Source organism: Canis lupus, chromosome 9 (assembly GCF_048164855.1).
Source record: "Canis lupus baileyi chromosome 9, mCanLup2.hap1, whole genome shotgun sequence".
NCBI classification, from domain to species: domain Eukaryota; kingdom Metazoa; phylum Chordata; class Mammalia; order Carnivora; family Canidae; genus Canis; species Canis lupus.
Window position 1 is genome coordinate 39,140,790 of NC_132846.1, and position 20,154 is coordinate 39,160,943.

Genomic DNA, 20,154 nt, shown 5'->3' on the forward strand with positions numbered 1-20,154 from the left:
AAGTGATTATGACAAGGAGGATCAAGGTTTCCCAGAGGAAGTGATGCCAGTAAAAAAAAAGTTTCACGTTAAAAAAGCCATAGGAGAAGTTCACAATAGCGAGAGTACAGGAATAAAAGAGTTGTGGTTGATGCAGACTTAAGAAGGAGTAGGAACATCTAAGAGGGGAAAAAAATGCTCTCTTCATGTCATGCTATATTATGAAAAGGCAAGTATAATTCAAATGACTTGTAACAGTTTTTAACAAAGAAATGCTTTCTCAATGTTTAAGTGCTAAATCACAGTGTGCTAAATATGAGTTTTATTATTATTTGCCTTTCTCTGCATTTATGGCCAAGAGTAAGAGAGGTTTTAATGTCTTGATAGACATTGTTAAAGGTCACAGAATAATCATAAATTTTTCCAGAGTTTTAAGTTCACATTGCATGCTTTCATCTTGCATGGTCTTTTTTTATCCTCCCACACACAAGGAAGTGTGAAGAGTCCATATTACACATATAATGCATCCATATTCTTATCAGTTATGAGGATTTCTTAAGATGGTGCAGGTATGGCTAATGGGAGAAAAATAATGCTGAGAAATTGAGGAAGACATACACTGCTGCCAAGGGTAAGGGAACATATAAAACATTGATTAAAGAATGAGATTTTACATGCCACAAAAATTTCCCAACGTTTGAAATTACCTGTTTTTCTAAGAAAACATCACCAAAAGTCTGATAATCTACAAAACAGAACTCAATCAAGGACTATAAGCCTCTAAAACTCTATTCTTGATGCTTTCACAATCATCAATTGTGCATCTGGTATTAGATACATAGTTCTATTGGCTAGCATAAGTGTTCAGAACCTTTTTCCCACTAGAAAAGAAGATGTGCCACTGCTAGATAACTTGAATAAGTTTTTGAAGGTTCAAGTATATCTTAGTTATTGTTTTTCTTCCACTTTCAGTGAGTTCACATATCGGCCAGAAGCTAATCCAAATGAGGTAGAGCCTAAAGCTCATACATGCTTAGGGGCTCTTTTTAGAGAAAATAATATAAAATTATAAAACAAAATTAGGTACAGAGCTTTGGAAGACATCCACTCAAGTGAGGGCCCCTGAAGATTAAGATTCATTACCTTCATGGGACATCTACCCCTGATTGTATCAATCTAGAAAATATACAACAGGAAGGGTATAGTTGATAGCAAAATCCAAAAAATCTAGAGGATTCAACATTAATGCCATATCACAGCCAGAAATTACAGAGTCATGGTCCATCTTATGATAACACTAAACATAAGCAACTAGAACTCTAGAAACTAAGAAATGAAAGAAAATAGTTTGCCAAAGACTGCCCAATCTGCATTACAATATTTCTATCTTTTATTTAAAAAAAAAGAAAATTTTCATTGTCATTATAACAGTAAATTAAGAAAAAGAATCTCAGAATTAAATGACAGATTCTAATTCCATAATCTCAGAGCCAGACTCACAGAGGAAGCCTCCAAGCCTACCTGTAAGACAGCACTGAAAAGCCATTGCTTCTGCCAAAGCCTGAACTCCAGAGCTCATGAGTGTCTCATGAAAATCTCTTGAAGGAATTACACTGAAACTAGAATTACTCAGTTAAAGGCACCTTTCTTGCCCTCCAAAAAATAATACACTATTTTAATACTGTTCATATTTTTTACAGACAGGTGAACTTTTTAAATCAACTAGTTTTTTTTAATTGACTTATTTTTAATCTAAAGAGTCTCTACTATAAAATATTAAAAACAGGAAAAAAAGGTTAAGATAAAGGCAATTAAGCTAACTAAATGTTTCAAACTTAAAAAGAAAGAAAAGAAAAACCATTTTACTCCTGTTAGTAAATGTCAGGTTCTATGGTTCAATAAACTAAAACACAATATCCACAAATAGCCAACAGAAAAACATTTAAAAAAAGAAAGCATCTATAATACAACAAGCAATTAAGATAAAATTTTTGAAAAATTAACTCTAATAGGAATCAAAAATAAATTACAACTTAAATTAAAAAACTGTCTTGGAAATTGATATAATAATACCACCTAATAAAAAATACAACAAAAGCCTCAGTGAAAATTCTAAAGAGAAGATAAAAATAAGCAACTTTTCAAATAAGCTCTAAAAATTCTATAATTTTTCTTCACTAATTTAACCCTCTCAATAGTAAAATTACCTGTCCTAACAGAAGCACTTCAAGAAAAAAAAAAAAATCCCAGATTATTACAATCTGACTACTTTCTTAAAAATTACTTTTATTTCTTACATTGTTTCACTCATATTCTTCATTTTAAGTTTATTAAACCGAATATATGGGACAGAACACATATCTGAAGTGGTAAAATGCAGCAATTAATAAAAAATATTTCAAAATGAACTATAAAGGATGTCTAAAATGTATTATCCATCCTTCCAATGAAAGTATTTCTATCTGAAGTTGTCTAAACCATACTAAGTCAATGCTTCCACATAGTCTATGAGAATGGCACATTTGTTGGTTTGCTCAGCTGTTTTACATGTAAATGTTGAGTGTCTTTATCAGCAGCCTGTCTCCAGATGGCTGAGGCTCAAAGTAGTCTCTGAATGGTTAACGGAATTTGAAGGAAAGTAGGATTTAGAAATGGTGATCATCAGGCTTTAGAAACCATATACCTATATAGTAATTTTACACATTTTTTATGTATACCCTCCAGAAATATATAATAGGAAGATAAAAAAATTTTTGGAACTTCAAATTGCTTAGACAGAATGCAAGCTCCCCTTAGAGTAACTGTAAATGACTTCTACAACAGCACTGTTATCTTATTGGAAAGAAAATAAAATTAGATATTCAGAAGCTATCTATCCCGACTATAATATTGAGTGGTCATAATATAACAGAAGACCACCGCACCTCTTATCAACTGCATAATTCATGGGCAAGACATATAATTGCTTTGACTCTCAGTTTTCTGATACATAAAATAATAATAATGTTCATATACTTCAGAGGGTAAAGGCTTTAAAAAGATAATGCACATTAAGTCACAAATTATAATGTGTTCTACAATGGCTGAATTATGACTGAATGCTTCTTATGGGTGAGGTTGGAAGAAAGCCCCTTCAGCCTCAACCCCACTACTCTCCAGCTCTACAATTCTAGAACAGGGGTTGGGCCATACTTGCTAATACGCAGGGTCACTGTGCCTTAAAGGGATACATACATCATTTTGTGTGTCTTCTTTCTTTATGAGCCCATGAGGTTGGAGCACAAATCCATTCCAGGCCTGCTCCTGAATATTCTGGCCACTTTTCTTACCACACAACTACAACTGGTGGTAAAATCTGGTCTTGGGAATAGAGGAGAAGTTTTCCTAAGGCCTGGCCCAAGCTGAATCCAGCTTGCCTGAGCATTGGGCAGTATACCTTTCATGTATTTTCTGCCCTAGAAAATTTCTAAGGACAAGTGGCCTTGGTTGATAGCAGGATTTACTTATTCTTGGATCCCTTGTTCTACCAATGAAATCTTACAAACAAGCCTCATTATGATACCTACACCAGCAAGGATGCCTATAAATGTTGATGGATTTCCAAGAGAGAAAGGAACCTTACAAACAAAAAAATATATATAACCTATTCATGAGTTCTGCCAATCTATCTTGCTAATGGTCAACAATGATCCTGGACTAAAACACCAAATTCAGTCACTGCAAAAAGAATAATATTATCTATAGGCTGTAATTCATGGCTTCGCAAATGCTTCATCACAGAAACCACACAGATTGACTTAATGTAGTTGGTAAATGTGGTCTCTCACTCAGAATCAGCCACAAGAATAAAATTATCACAAAAGTTAATGGGAGAATGGGCTCAAACCTATAGTTAAATGATTAAAAAGTAAGAAGCCTGAAGGAAGGGGAGGAGTAAGGAGGAAAATTTACAAACAAATACAGCTTTCAAAATCTGAAACAGGTAATTTTGGAATAAATCAAAGCATTACTTTATACAGTGAATTGTAACCAAAGGTTTCACAACCCATTAATTTATATGAGCTTAAAAGGTTTTAGATAGAGTCATAAATGGTAGATCCATGGCATGTAATTAATGGAAACCAGGGAGAGCACTGGACATCTCTAACCTTTGGAATGTAACGTCACTGAGGCACCTCTGCTCTCCAACACTTCTCCCAGCCACCGTGTGAAGCAGAGCCCTCAGCCAAATGGAACCAAACTGACATCCATCATGTGTAATGTGCTCTTGCTGGCTGAGATGACCCTGTGTTAATAAAACTACTTGTGAAATACATCCAATAAAATGTCTCTTAATTGCTTCATTGTCTAATTTGATGGCTTGGGTAAAGGAATATTAATGAGCCTCCCAGAAAAAATATATATATATTTGAAAGCATCTACATACTGCAATCTTCCCTACCTATATTATTGCTCTTCTTGCACATGTAAAAAAACAAACAAAAGCAAACAAAAAAACAGAAGGAACTTTTTGAAATCTCAGGTTAATGAAAGGTAAAATGCTGAAGTGTTTTTCAGCCAACCTATGATAAGGATGTCTTGATGTCTAGAATGTCAGGACATCCTGTGGAGGGGCGGGGTCATGAGATAAGATCAGATACTTTTAAATGGCATCCCCCCAAAACCTACAAGCTTTTTTAACTATGCAACACATTTTGTGTCCTTCAATAAATTGCAAAACAGTCCACACACTTGGAAACATAATTATTAGACAATAAAATGGACTAGATTTGAAATTCCTACCATTCCTGAGGTGTCATTAGAATATTTTTCTGAAATTTTAGCCAAAACAAAAATATGATGGTACCTAGCACACATCACATTTTTTAAAATAGAAAAGGGGGGGTGGCTCAGTTGGTTAAGTGTCCTACTCCTGATTTCAGCTCAGGGTCCTGGGACTAAGCCCCAAGTCTGGCTCCATGGTCAGCGTGGAGTCTGCTTGTCCCTTCCCCTCTGCTCCTCCTGCTGCATACACATGTACTCTTTCTCTCTCTCTCAAATAAATACATAAATAAAATCTTCCAAAAAAAATAGAAATGTATACACTATTATGAAGTACAAGGATGCAGGACAACAATAACACTCCCTCATGTCTGCTAGGAGTGGAAACAGAAAGGTACTCTGGACAGAAATCTGGTAGCAGTTAATCTACAAATTCTGCACACATTATACTATCCAGCAATCCTATTTCTAGGTATAGAGACAGACAATTTTTCACATGGGGCCACAAGAAGATGTGATTAAGGTTATTTGTGGTTGAACAGAGCAAAGTGTCAGAAGTTGCAGCTCACAACTACTAGAATGGATAATAAAATAGAAGGCTGTGAAGACACCGGAGCACTATACAATGTCAGACATAATGAAATAGATTATCATATGGCAATGTAAAAACATCTCAAAAACATAACAATTTTGAGTAAAAGCAGTAAGAAACTATCAATCTTACCACATGGTATGAATTATGTAGATTTTAAAAAGAAACACAAAGTAACATCATTTCAAGGATACAGGCCTTTAATAAACAAATGGAGGATCGATTAGTAAGACATGAAATAAACATACTAAAAGGAATAACTATGCAAAGGAAGGGGGAGGGAACGAAGGGGAAAAGAAATAAAGACAAGAAAAAGAAATAAAATAAAATGAGACTTTGCCCAGAGGGATCATAGTGCTATTGGGACAAACTGAGGAGAATGTTTAATTCAATTCCATGCACCTGGTCTAATGGGAGACCAATTGGGAAGTGCAAAGAAGGAACAAGGAAATGGAAGAACTAAATATTAGCCTTTTGATAATGTAAAATCACAAATTAATATTTTTCATGTTCCTGAACAACTCATATTTGAGTACTTTAAATATAGAACATTAATTTTTATTGGTCATTATTCTAATGTATCTATGCAAGTTGCATAAAAAGATGCGTTTTTTTTTTTTTTAGCATATAAAATGTCATACTGCTTCCTCACAAACTGATGTTCACTGATTTGTAGTTTCTAATGTTAGGCTTGCCTAAAACTTTTCATTATTAAAATCAGTAAAATTCTTTGAATTATTTGTAAGGCTATCCTCAGTGTCAAATTAGTTATCTCCAACTAGAATTCTGGTGATTTCAAACTTTATAATAACTCTTAGCTTTAATAATGCATTTCTATATGTGTATATAATTTTTTCTTTCCTTCTTGTTTCCATGTCCGTGATATTCAAAGGTTTTTATAGATTTATAAAGGAAATAGAAAAAAGCCATATGTAAAAAAAATCAGAATACCATAATGCAGATACTGTTCTTTGAACTGTTTTGTTTTTTTTCTTTTTTTTGGTTGGTTGGTTGATTGATTTTTTTTTTCTTAAAAAATATGTTGTTAGCTTCTTTCAGTGTCTTATCCTGCCAACATATGATTTAGAAAGTTAGGCTCTGCCATATTTTTTAACAAACCTACTACTGGACATTTTGATTATTTCTAAGACTTTATTCTTCTAAAAAATGCTGCAGTAAACATAAAATGGGCAGAGTTTAATTTTAAAAGGAGACAAGGAGGTTTAAAGGGGAATGCACTAAAATAAATAAAGCCTATAAGAAAACCTGATAAGGTTCAAATATCCTCAGCCCATGTATCAGATGCCAGTCTTCATTGTTCTATGAAGGCACTGAACTGGTTGCAAATTTTAGATCAGCAAAACACACTGGGTGTTTTGTGCAATCAAGTAATAATTGTTTACATTAAGAATATTATCATTTCAGAGGCACCTGAGTGGCTAAGTCAGTTGAGAGGCCAACTCTGGGTTTCAGCTCAAGTCACAGTCTCAGGGTCCTGAGACCAAGCCCCACATCAGGCTTCTGGCTCCTCAAGGAGTCAGCTTGTGGATTCTCTCTCTCCCTCTACTCCCCCACAACTCATGCACATACATTGGCATGCTCTCTCTCGCTCTCAAATAAATAAGTAAATCCTTTTTTTTTAAGGCTTTTTTAAAAAAAAAAAGAATATTATCATTTTAAAAATGCCATCTCTAGCAATAGTGAAGAAGAGCTGGGGGAAGGTTTGCATACTTCTTCCCACAGTAAAAATGTATAACATAATCCAAAACTCTCCACTCTCTCACCCACCTTAATTACCGGTAACACTTGGGATGAAATACAATAAACAAAAGCATGTTACACAGAAGAATGTGAGACCTAGGTTAGGGTTTATTGCGACACAAGCCAATCTAATTCAACAAATACAAACACGAAACACTGAGCTATGTCCTTAAGTGCATACAAAAGTGACCAAGATGAAATATCCACCTTAAAGACATTTATAATCTGACACTGATGTTGGGAGCAAAAAAAGCAGCTCTTTTAGGGGGCAATATGTCTCAAAAATCACAAAAACAATTGCAATGAAAACCCCAAGGGATAAGGAAAGCTAGTTTAAGGCCAGATGATGATGTCAAATAATGAACCACAAGGGAGTCAGAGGAGGAAAATCTTATTGAGGGAATCATAAATACCTTCAGGCAGAAGATAGCATCTGAAAGAGGCATGGCATGATAATGGGTTGTCCACAGTACAAAAAGAAGAAATGGGTATGGAAGCATTTACAGTCCTGGAATTCTCTACAGAGCCAGATGCATAAGTAACATTAAAACTAGCCTTTTCCTAACTTAAAGCCTGCTGAGGCATAAGGGAACAGAGAAGCTCAATACAGACCTCACCCTCTCAGAACTTAGAACACACACCTTAGTAGCAGAGCCAGCCTAGGAGCTAATATTCACCTAACAGAAGAAAAAGGCACAAAGGTACCAGTGCTACAAAAGGCAACTTCCCACCACTCTCGTTTACCCATTTCAGACCTAGAAGTGAAGATTGAATGTAAAAATAAAGTTAGAAAAATGAGGATTGTGGAAACGGGATAAGTGAAGAAGACTTTTGAACAAACTATTTCTCAAACCTGGCTAAACATCAGAATCACCTGAGCTGATGGTTAAAGGTACTGATTTGTTACCTGCCCCCACCTCGCACCTTGGGTGATTCTAATTGAATAAGTAATTCCCAGAGGTGAGGTCTGGGACTATGTGTTGTGCAAAACCTCTCCAAGTGATTTGTATGCGTAGTCAGGTTTAGATTCACTGGTATAACATGAAATCCTGGCTTCCATGAAGATGCAAAATATATGCATATATATCTTTCTATTTTTTTTTCAGCATAAATATATAGAAAAAAGGATAAATAAATCACCATATTTTCCTAGGCAAGTCCTTAAACATAACTCTACCTCAATTTTCTTCTCTGAAAAACAAAGTATCTGGAGTAGAAAATAATTCAGATCCCTCATGGTTCCAAAATAACATGATTTTGGTGCTCAGTTAAGTGAGAGTTTTGAAGAAAAATTAACTCAAGGAAAAACATCCCATCTGGCCCTACTGAAATATTGTGAAAAATTTTTCAGATCTAAATTGGTTCCTTTATAGAATTTCCTTCTCTTTTATATGATCTTTTTTCATAATACTCTCTTTAAATGCACAGATACGGCCTATTTTAGAAAGAATTCTTATAAATAATATAAATACCAGATTCTGTTTTACATAAGCCAAACAAAATAGCAATGGTACAATGTACCAACATTACAAAGCACGTGTGATTTACACAGGATGTAAAAACTTTTCTGGGGGGACGCCTGGGTGGCTCAGCAGTTGAGCATCTGCCTTCAGCCCAGGGTGTGATCCTGGAGACCCAGGATTGAGTCCCACATCCAGCTCCCTGCATGGAGCCTGCTTCTCCCTCTGCCTGTGTCTCTGCTTCTCTCTCTCTCTCTCTCTCTCTATCATGAATAAATAAAAATCTTTTTTAAAAAATTCTTTTTTGATGTTCTCTAAATGTTTGTGAATTATGTCCTACTTGGTTGGGGGGCTGTTTACTCTGTTCAAGAGTTTTAGCAGCTCAAGAAGTGCTGATGTGATGCCATCAGTGATTCTCTGCTAGAGGATGCTCCTTTGATCACTAGCACCTCGAACAGTTCATGGCTCATCACAGTCAAAAAATATTTACTGAATGAATTAATAGATTTATAGATATACAAAAATCTTTTTCTTTGCACAAGTTCCCCCAATGGCTCTTAAGCTATATATTTCCACTGACAATTTAGTCTCCTTCATATTCTAATATAATTTTTACTCTACAGTTTTTATATAGGAGTAAATAGACTGTAGTGCCAATGGGGGAGGTGTGGGGAAGGGGGGTGACAGTCTCCACACCAACAATCAATTCTTGGGATACCAGCAGGTGGTATCACCAGCTAGACCGCAAGACCTGACCTTTACTGCCCACCTGCTTGTGCTCACCCACCGTTGTCCCTCATTTTCCCTTAAGCTCTTCTTTCCAGCTTACCTCTAACTCGGCGAATGCAGAGGCAAGGCGAAACCGCCCCTCCAGCGAAAGCGGCTGCCCTGACAAGGCCTCCAGCCAGCTCATCACAGGGACCGGGTGGAGCTTGACCTCTGCCTCGCGCCTGCGCAGATGGACCGTGCCCTGGCCTCCAAAATGATGGACCACCACTCTGACGTCATTAAAGTACTAAAATCCCTGCCCCGGGAGGAGCACAAGCCTCATTTACATAACATACAAGGTGTGCTCCTCTGCCCGTGATGACAAGGCTTCCCTAACGAAAAACTCATCCTAACCCTAAGTAAAAGGAATCCCTTCACCCTGGGTCGGGGAGTCAAGGCTTTGGAAGCCATTCCCCGTGATGTCCTTATTTGCTTCAAATTACGTTTTTGTGTGACAGCTCCACCTGGTGCAGTTTCTGACTCATCAGAGAATGAATTGGTTCGGTCACAGTTGTCCTACGATTTATCTGAATTCTGACACTATCCATCCGGAGACAGCGTAATTCCACAAGTTAAGGGTTCAGTCCCACAAGACCACCCTCCACTACCCCTCCAGACACCCGTTGAAAGCATGGGTTGTTACCTGTACTTTAACCCGTCAACTACAGACTGGAGGTTTCCACAGTCTTCTTGGGTTTGATTAATTTGCTAGGGCAGCACAGAGAGCTCAGAGAAATAGTCTATTTACTAGATCACTGGTTTATTATAAAAGGATATAACTCCGGAACAGGTAGATCAAAGAGATACACAGGCAAGGTATGGGGGGAAGCACAGAGCTTCCACGCTCTCTCCAGGTGCCCAGCACTTCCACATTTCACCAACTCAGAAGCTCTCATGATTTATTAGATTCTTGACTATTGGCAATTAATTCAACCTCCAGGCCCATCCTCTCCCTAGAGGCTAGAAGGTTGTGGGGCTGGAGTACTGAAAGGTTCAACCCTCCAATCACCTGGATGCAAGAGCCTTTAAACTAAGGTTACCTAAGGGCTTTCCAAACAGCATCATTAACATAAAAAAGGGGAACATTTATCATTCTTATCATTCTTATCTTTCCTTATCGGGAAATTCCAAGGGTTTTAAAAGACTGGAGCCAGGAACTACATCAAAGCCCAAATATATATATACACACACATTATATATATATATATATATATATATATATATATATATATATATATACATTACTATAAATATATATATTTTTTTTTTAAGATTTTATTCATTTGTTTGACAGAGAATGAGAGGGCACAAGCGTTTGGAGGGACAGGCAGACGAGAGGGAAAAGCAGTCTTCCCACTGAGCATAGAGACTGATGTGGGGCTCAATCCCAAGACCCTGGGATCATGACCTGAGCAGAAGGTAGATGCTTAATTGACTGAGCCACCAGGCACCCCCAAAATATATATTTCTTATTATAAGAAAATCCCAATATCACAAAAAGTCTAAGCACAGGAGTTTCCCCTTCCCTGGGGAGGATCCGTTCCAAGACACCCACCCATAGGTGTCTGAAATCTCAGATAGAACATAACACTGTATAAACTTATTTTTTTCCTATATATACATACCTATGATAAAGTTTAATTTATAGTTAGGCACAGGAAGAGATTAACAATAATAACTAATAATAAAAGAACAATTAATAACAATATACTGTAATAAAAGTTATATGAGTGTGGTCTCTCTCTAAGCATCTTATTGTATTGTACTCACCTTTCTTTTGATGATGTAAAATGAGAAAATGCGGAGCATTTTCATAGGAAATAACATAGCAGTTCATAGGAAATGAGATGAAGTGAGGTGAATGATGTAGCCAACCAGGAGGAGCATCTGCTCCTGGAAGTGGTTAACTGTGGGTAACAAACAACTGGAAGCATGAAACCACAGGGAAGCAAAGCCACAGGGAAGTAGAAACCACAGGGAAGCAAAGCCACAGGGAAGCAAAACCGGGGTCAAGTGGAGGACTACTGTAAGTTTAGACTTTAACCACATTCAGCATTTACTTAAACTTCAGAAAAGATTCCTAAGATGTTCTATTACCTACCTGCAAGTGCTGCTTTTCTGCATGACGTCAGCTCGATGATATCCAGAGAGTTTGCAAAAACCGTCATTACTATAAACTACAGGCCAATCCACAATCTGGGCATTTCCCAGTAAGAAACTCGATTCTAAAGAAGAAAGAAGGAAAAGGAAGTTTTTTTAGCTTCATTTAACAAGGTACTCCTTTCAAGTAAACAAAAAGATAAATTCATAGACAAATGCAACTATGGTTTGTTATGGTACAAATAATAAAGCCTATTCTTGAGATTGACATAATCATTTAACATGATTATCAAATGAGATCTGCAATAAGTATAAGATTTGCATACAAACAAAAACTCCATTGAAAAGAAGCTAGTTTATAATACCTCTTTCCATTCAAGTATATTCTAAGCTATAAAAACAAGTATGGTTGATATTAAATAAACGTTAATGACTATAATAATTTCCCCCCAAAACAGATTATTTTATTAAAATTAGGGCTACAGTCACTTCTCCACTAAACGAGAAAACTGAACTTGATAATATTGAGGCAAATTTGTATAACTGCTCCAAAAATTCTATATATAACATTATAATTTTGACATGAGGGGACAAATGGTCCATTAGATTGATCTTGAGAAGTCTAATTTAAGATAACATTGAAGAGGGGCATCTCGGTGGCTCAGCTGGTTAAACTTCTGACTCCTGGTTTCAGCTCAGCTCATGATCTCATGTGTCATGAGATGGAGCCCCACAGAGGGCTCTACATTCAGTGGGGAGTCTGCTCGAGATTCTCTTGCTCTGCCCCTCTTCCCCCTTGTTCTCTCTCTCAAATAAATAAGTCTTTAAAAAAATTTTAAAAACATTGAAGGGTCCTTTTCTAAAATGAAATTATTCAAAGATAGTATTTTAAACTACATTCTACACAGAATTTGGGAAATATTATAAATAAAGGAATATCTCTTTTTATTTATATTTTGGATGTAGAAGTGATTCTCCTTTAGGTATAAAATAAAATAAGATCAAACCAGAGAGGGAGGCAAACCCTAAGAGAATCTTAAATATAGAGAACAAATTGAGGAAGGATTGCTGGAGGGGAGGTGAGTAGGGGGATGGGCGAAATGGGTGATGGGCATTAAGGAGGGCACTTGCTGGGATGAATACTGGAGGTTATATGTAAGTGATAAATCACTAAATTCTACTCCTGAGACCCATACTACACTATATGTTAGCTACCTTGAATTTAAATTAAAAAAAACATAATACAAAAAATAGTATCTTTTGATATCAACCTCAATTGAAAAGCCAATATTAGAAAAGAGTAAATTATTTAAGGGAATACTATACTTAAAAAATTCAAAATATCAAAAAAAAAAAAAAAAACCTCCTTTGAATTCATATGCAAAATAGTGTCCTAAAAAGAAAAATTAACTTCTGAGTTTAAGACTTTAAGTTTAAATCCTGACTCAAAGTTGGTCTTCATAAAAATAACAATGCAATTCAACATTTGCTAAGTAGCTGCTAAGTGAAAGGCACTATTCTGGGATAGAATAAAGATCAATAAAACATATCTTTACTCTAAAAAAACTTACATGTTAAGAAAAATAAATATGTAACGACCAATTAAACTTATCAGAATAGACGCTAAATCTAGAAGCAGTGGACAGATTATGGCAAAAATCTGTTTCAAGGTACTAAAAACAACTGAAAGTAGACAGAAACTGAATAAAAGGACAAACCCTTGGGAAAAAAAGAGATACATTAAATAAGATATTCATTTAACTGTCTATTCCTGGAAAGCAAATTTCCAGTTTATATAGTTCATTGGTGATAGAGCTCAAGAAGAAAAGTCTTATGGGACTAAACATTCAAAAGTCACAATTTGAGGTTGCCAGAGCATCTTGAAGTCAAAGGGGAGATCCTTTAACAAACAGAGCCATAAATTTATATATAAATGTACCTTAAATTCTTCTCCGTGATTTAAAGTATGCATGCACAAAATGAGTCTACAAGATATCTGTCTACTCCAGCAATGACTAGTAGGTAAGAGGTAAGCAAAATTTTCACCAACTCTCATGGCTAAAAGACAAATTTCTGAGCTCAAGTCCTATCAAGTTAGAGAAGCTTGGTAGATAACTCAAGCTCTCCATTTAAGTCACAGAAGGCCATGCGTTAGGAATAAGAAACAAGTCCCAAGATAATGGGTTATAACCTGGGACTAAGATAAAAATGTAGAAAATACATTCACACTTAAAAAAAAAAATTAAAATCATAATCAAGGAAACCCACCAGTAATTTAACTACCTGCTCTCTACAATGTATGAACAGTGTCCCCTATGCACTTAAAAACCATTAGGCGTGTAAAGAAACAGAAGACTATTATGATAGTCCAGGGACAAAATAAGCAATAGAAAGAGAGGTCAATATTGGAACACATAAGTAAATAATACATTCTGGAATAAAAAATCCATTGGATAGGTTTATTTTTTTAGTTATTTTTTTTTAAGATTTTATTTATTTATTCATGAGAGACCCAGAGAGAGAGGCAGAGACATAGGCAGAGAGAAGCAGGTTCCATGCAGGGAGCCTGATGTGGGACTTGATCCCGGAACTCCAGGATCACCCCCTGGGCAGAAGGCAGATGCTTAACCGCTGAGCCACCCAGGCATCCCCATTGGATAGGTTTAATAGTAGATTAAACACTAAGAAAGAACAATTTAAAAACATATCAATGCAAATTATTCCAAACTGAAGCAAAAAGACAACAAGATTCAAAGATGTTCCATAGGACAATATCAAGCAGTCTAAAACATAGGTAATTGAGTATGGGGGAAAAAAGGCTGAATAGGGCATCAGTGTTATATGAATAAAGGATGACTAAAATTTTCCAAACAACCTAGAGATCTTAGTTTAGTGAAACTCAAGGAAGATAAATGCAAACAAAGTGACAGTAGAAAAATGGGTAACAGTAAAGCTGAAAATAAGAAATAAGGGGGAAAAAGTCTTTTAAACATCCAAAGCAAAAAAAGTATTTAAGTATGTTGGGGGGGGGGGATGAGATGGGGGAGATAATAATTACAGCATACAAATCATGAAAAACAAAGACAACCAGAAAATAATGAAATGACATCTTTAAAATACTGAGAGGAAAATATTTATCCACCTAGATTTTCATGTAGAGCAAAGGTATCCTTCAGAATGGAAGGTAAAGCAAAGACATGTTCAGAAACAGGAAGAATTCACTGCAGCAGAATCACAATAAAACAAATTCAGTAGGTGTTTCAACTGAAAGGGAAAAAAATCAAAATAATAATAATGATGACCATCACACACACATACACACACACACAAGTCAAGAAGGTAAAAACAAACAGCTGGTGGGAAAAACGGAACACAAACAACAGGGGGTACCTGGGTGGCTCAGTCCATTGAGCATCTGACTCTTGATTTCAGCTCAGGTCACAATCTCATGATCAAGCCCTACATTGGGCTCCACACTCAGTGGGAGTCTGCTTGAGATTCTCTCCCTCTCCATTTGTTCCCACCCCCTATGCTCTCACTCTCTCTCTCTCTCTCTCTCTCTCTCTCTTTCTCTCTCTAGAATAAATAAATACATCTTAAAAAAAAAAAAAAACACTAAGTAAACCATGGGATGGCAGTCCTAAATCTAACCATACTAAGCATTACATTAAATGTAAATGGAATAAATAGACTAATTAAAAAACAAAAATTTTCAGACTGGATTTTAAAACAAAGAAAAGAAACTGATAGTCTACTATTTCTAAGAAAGACATTCAAAGTATAAAGACATAGATAAGTCAAAAGCGAAAGCATGGGGAAATGTATTACATAAACACTAAGCATAAGAAAGCAAATGTAGCTATATTAATGCAAAATAAAATATTCTTAAAGACAGGATAATAAAATCTTTGCCACTTTAAGAAAGACAAAAATTTCTTAGATAAGACTCATATAGCAAGCCCCATAAAAGAAAATGTTGATAAATAAATTAGATATCATCAAATTAAAATCAGCTGCTCATTAAAGGACATTGTCAAAAAAAAAAAAGAAAAGAAAAGAAAATTCACTGAAAAATTTATTTTTAAAAAAGTTTTTTTTTCTGAAAAAAAAATTTACACTACAGCTCTCTGAGAAAGAACCCCTATCCAGAATATACTAAAAAATATCCTACAAAAAAAATAATAAATGAACCAAGGAACAAAATGGGCAAATAATTTGACAGACATCACACAATAGATATACAATGGCCATTAACCACAAGAATAATATGCTCACTACCATCAGGCATCTGGGAAATACAAATTAAATGCACAATGACATATCATTCCTCAACCACTAGAGTGGCTATAAAGGTTAACAATACAAAATGTTGATGAGAATGCAAAAAACTGAAACTCTTTATAAAATACTAATGAGGATATAAAATGGAACAATCACTTTGAAAAATAGTTTCTTGTAGAGTTAAATATTTAGCTATGACCCAGAAATTTCACTCTTAGGCATTTACTCAAGTGAAATGAAAACATATGTTAACAAAAAGACTTGTAAAAAAATGTTCACATCAGATTTATTCATAAGAGCTGAAAACAATGTAAATATCCATCAATAAGAGAATGGATTAAAAATTGTGACATATTCATACAAGAAAAGCTACTCAGGTCTAAAATGGAACAAACTACTCATACATGCAATTATATGGATGAATCTGATAAACATAATGATTGAAAGAAGCCAGAAGCTTTAATTTCATTCATATAAAGTTTAAATACAGGCAAAGTTAATCTATGGTGCTAGGGATCAGAACAAAGTCTGTCAAATCAACCACAGTCAAATTTTTCTTATATTTTTGTCAGCTTCAAGCTCTTTCCCAACGTAGGATCTTATAACTTGCCATTCTCTCTGCCTGAACACCATTCATTTCCTTACTTATCTGATTGACACTTGCAGTTATTTAGATCTAATTGTCACGACCTCTGTATTGTTTCCTGACCTTCTGATCAGGTCATACCTAATAATTTTATACATGATGCACCTCTTCCTCACAGACTTTAATGCAGTTACAATTCTATATATGTTCGTGTTGGTTTTTTTTTATATGTTCGTGTTATATGATGAATGCATATCTGCCTGCTGGGCTGTAAGCTCTATAAGGACAGAAAATATACTCATTTGGTCCCATTTAATCCCCCTATACCTAATACGTTGCCTGGCACATAGTACATGCTTGCTTGTTGGTTGATTATATCAATAAATAAATGAATTAATGTATTCTGCAGAGATCTCTTTATATAATTGATATCATGAAATTTAGTATGCAATGCCTCTCTAAATACTTCATATAAGCTACTTTTAATTTCTTAGCTAATATAGTCCCTGAGATTATGAATTTTATCCCTACCGTACCTACGAGAGTTGTAATATAGTAATTATTTATTGACTGAAATAATTGTCTGTATCCCAGGAAATAGGACGCAAATGTTCTAAAAAAGAACGAATGTAAACATAAAAGGCCGTACTGAAGGAGGCTTCCTCTCCCCCAGAAACTAAGCAAACCAGTGTTTTCAAACTTTTTTTAAGTTGAAACTCATAGTAAGAAATCAATTTTATATAGTATCTCAAAATGTGTTTGCACAGGCACACACATGTACCTACACAAATACACAACTTAAAAAAATTATCAGACAATACTTACTACATGAGATGTCCTCCTTTTTTATTCTACTTCAATTTTTTGGTGTGCTGGTCAAGACTCATTAAATCAATTTTATCCCCAAAGTAAGGGTTATATTTCACATCCTAACCATCTCCAAAGTCTTGCAGACCTTCCTCTGTCATAAGCAGACATTTGTTAGGATTTGGAGCAGGAGCTCTAATTGTTCCTAGTTAATTTTGCTATTAAAGATATTGAACTGCTCCCATCATACCATTTTCAATAACTCTACAATGAGAAAATTAAGACTCCAGCTCAGTAGGGCCTAACTATGATTATTTATTTATTGCTGATATATTATTTCACTTATACTCTAGTAACTGTATATAATAACAAAATTAAAGCAACAGAACCCACACTCTGTGCTAGGCATTGGGACAGATGTCACCTGTTTTCTCTAATCTGGAAAACAACTCCATTCTGCAATAAGTCAGAGACTCACCAAGCCCAGATTCCCCAGGAGCAGCATCTAGAATATAGGTTCCCTAAATTCTAATTCTTTACTGAGATATTTGCAAATTCCAACTTTTTCTAGGTGAAATTGTGTCTTTTTTTGAAGAAGTCCTAAAGTAACTCCCTGCAGGGAGGGTTAATTCTCATATTAGCTTGGAGACAGAGTTGTGTGTGTGTGTGGGGGGGGGGACACCAAAGTTAAAATAAATCTCATTTTTCAAAATATGTATTGATTTTAGCCAATAATCATAGAATACAGACTATTCAGAAATTTGCTAGCTACATACTAGAGTATTTGCTCACAGGTTCAATCAGACCTAGCAACTCAAAAGAGAGTTTTTAAATCAACTCAAAGATTAAGCAAATAGTCTAGAAAATGTGGTGTCCACTCATCTTTATGCTTCAAGTTTGATTTTATTCATTTAGACCATCAGAGAGTGAAGTAACCGCATGTTCACTAGTCCTTACCTCAAAGTCCTAACAACTGCGCATTAGCAATATGTGCTCTGAGTTTATGGAGGAGCATAAGAACTGCTTTATCATTTCTGAATGTTTTATAAAACCATAATTGAGAAAATTAGCCACAGCACCAGGGACTTCATATAACAAGTTATCAACTGGTAAATATTCATAACAATCAAATTATCACAAAAAGCCCTGTCCCCAAACTTTCTGCCTGTACTTGGATTCCCCTCTCAATATTCCCAAGGGAGCTACTCTGAAAAGCCTAGGGAGTTTTAATTAGGTTATTGGTTTCCTCACATACAAACTGGAGAAACCAATACCTACCACTCTGGGTAATTTATGGAGATGAAATAGAGTAATGCAAGCAAAATCTTTATAAATCAACTATTGGAGCAAAAAGCCTTTATAAACTAATAATTTATTATTTATTATGTACAAGAGTCTTGAAAACTATGTCATATATGCAGAGAGAGCTTTCTACGTGTGAGTTCTGTAAATGTATATACAAGCAAAGAACTAGAAAAAAACACAAATATTCAAATGTTGATCCTGCAAACCAAAACCTATGAAACTGTATTTGTCACTGAAAGCTAAACTACAAAATAAAATATTGAGAAGAAGGGGAGGCACAAAAGAAGGGGAAACAGATTTCCTTTTCATGTCAAAGGCTAAATTAGATGAAAACTGGTAAATATTAAACTTTCCAGGATCTTCTTTTGGATATTTGTCTGTTAACTGACACACAATTTGTGTATTTGAAATATTCATACAACTGTTCCATTTCCCTATAGTCATGAAAATTACTGTTTCAGTGAATGTGAAATCTGATATTATTAACAAACATTAAGAACAGGATAGCAAATTAATTAAAATTGTTTCCTGGAAAATTTTAATTTCCTTTGGCTTTAAAACATGGTGGGGAAAAGCAGTCTGCCTACTGAGAGATAACTTCCCTGCAAAGGAGATGACTTGCAAATCTTTAAAGTGAGACCAGGGATCCCTAGGTGGCGCAGCGGTTTGGCGCCTGCCTTCGGCCTAGGGCGCGATCCTGGAGACCCGGGATCGAATCCCACATCGGGCTCCCAGTGCATGGAGCCTGCTTCTCCCTCTGCCTGTGTCTCTGCCTCTCTCTCTCTCTCTCTCTCTGTGACTATCATAAATAAAAAAAAAATAAATAAAATAAATAAAAAAAAAAAAATAAAGTGAGACCAGTTCAGAAGTTTTGGAAACACAAAGCTGTTAAGGAAATTGCCGAGAATTCTTGGTGACCACCACCATCCTCATTGTTCTGAACTGAATATTTGTGTCCTCCCAAAATTCATATGTTGAAACCCAACCTTTCATGTGAAGGCACTGGGAGGTAGAGCCTTTGGGATATGGTTAAGATTCAATGAGGTCATGAGGGTAACGTCCCTCATGAATAGGATTAGTTTCCCTATAACAGTCACAAGACAGTTTGCTTCCTCTGTTCTGCTCTCCACCATGTGAGGACACAAGAAGCCAGCTGTCCACAACCAGGAAAGGGTTCTCACCAGAACCCAACTGTCCTGGCACCTTGATCTTGGACTTTCAACTTCCAGAATTGTGAGAAATAATTTCTGTTGTTTAGAAGCCACTCAATTTATGCTATTTTGTTAGGGTAGCCCAAGTAGATTAAGACATTCATCAATCAATCTTGACAGAGAAATCAGTTCTGATTTGTCCTCATGGTTCTTAGCACACCAAGAGCCATGAATTCTGGAAAATTCAACCTTCTTGGGGATCCAGACTGTTTAAGTCCTTGAAGATGTCTGTATACATTTCCTGTCCAAATGATTCAAATACATAGTACATTCCTGCATGAGAGGCTTAAGAATCAGGTTATTACCCCTACTCAGTGTTAGCAGTCCAGTACATTTCAAAAGCTGTAATTCTACACAAGCAGATTCTTTTTTTTTTTTTTTTAAGATTTGTTTATTTGAGAGAGAGAGAAAAAAAAAAAAACTGGAGGAGCAGAGGGAGAGGGACAAGTAGACTCTGCGCTTAGCATGGGGCTGATGGGAGGCTCCATTTCAGGACCCTGGGATCATGACCTGAGTGAAAGCAAGAGTCTGATGCTTAACTGA

General features: G+C 35.7%; 1 protein-coding gene across 1 annotated transcript in view; it reads right to left on the reverse strand.

Moving 5' to 3' along the window:
- Positions 1-20,154, reverse strand: part of KCNH5 (potassium voltage-gated channel subfamily H member 5) — a 278,213-nt gene that overhangs the window by 243,502 nt on the left and 14,557 nt on the right. The window contains exon 2 of the mRNA XM_072838864.1: positions 11,423-11,546. Coding sequence (XP_072694965.1) covers positions 11,423-11,546 — 124 coding nt within the window. The remainder of the gene's footprint in view (positions 1-11,422; positions 11,547-20,154) is intronic.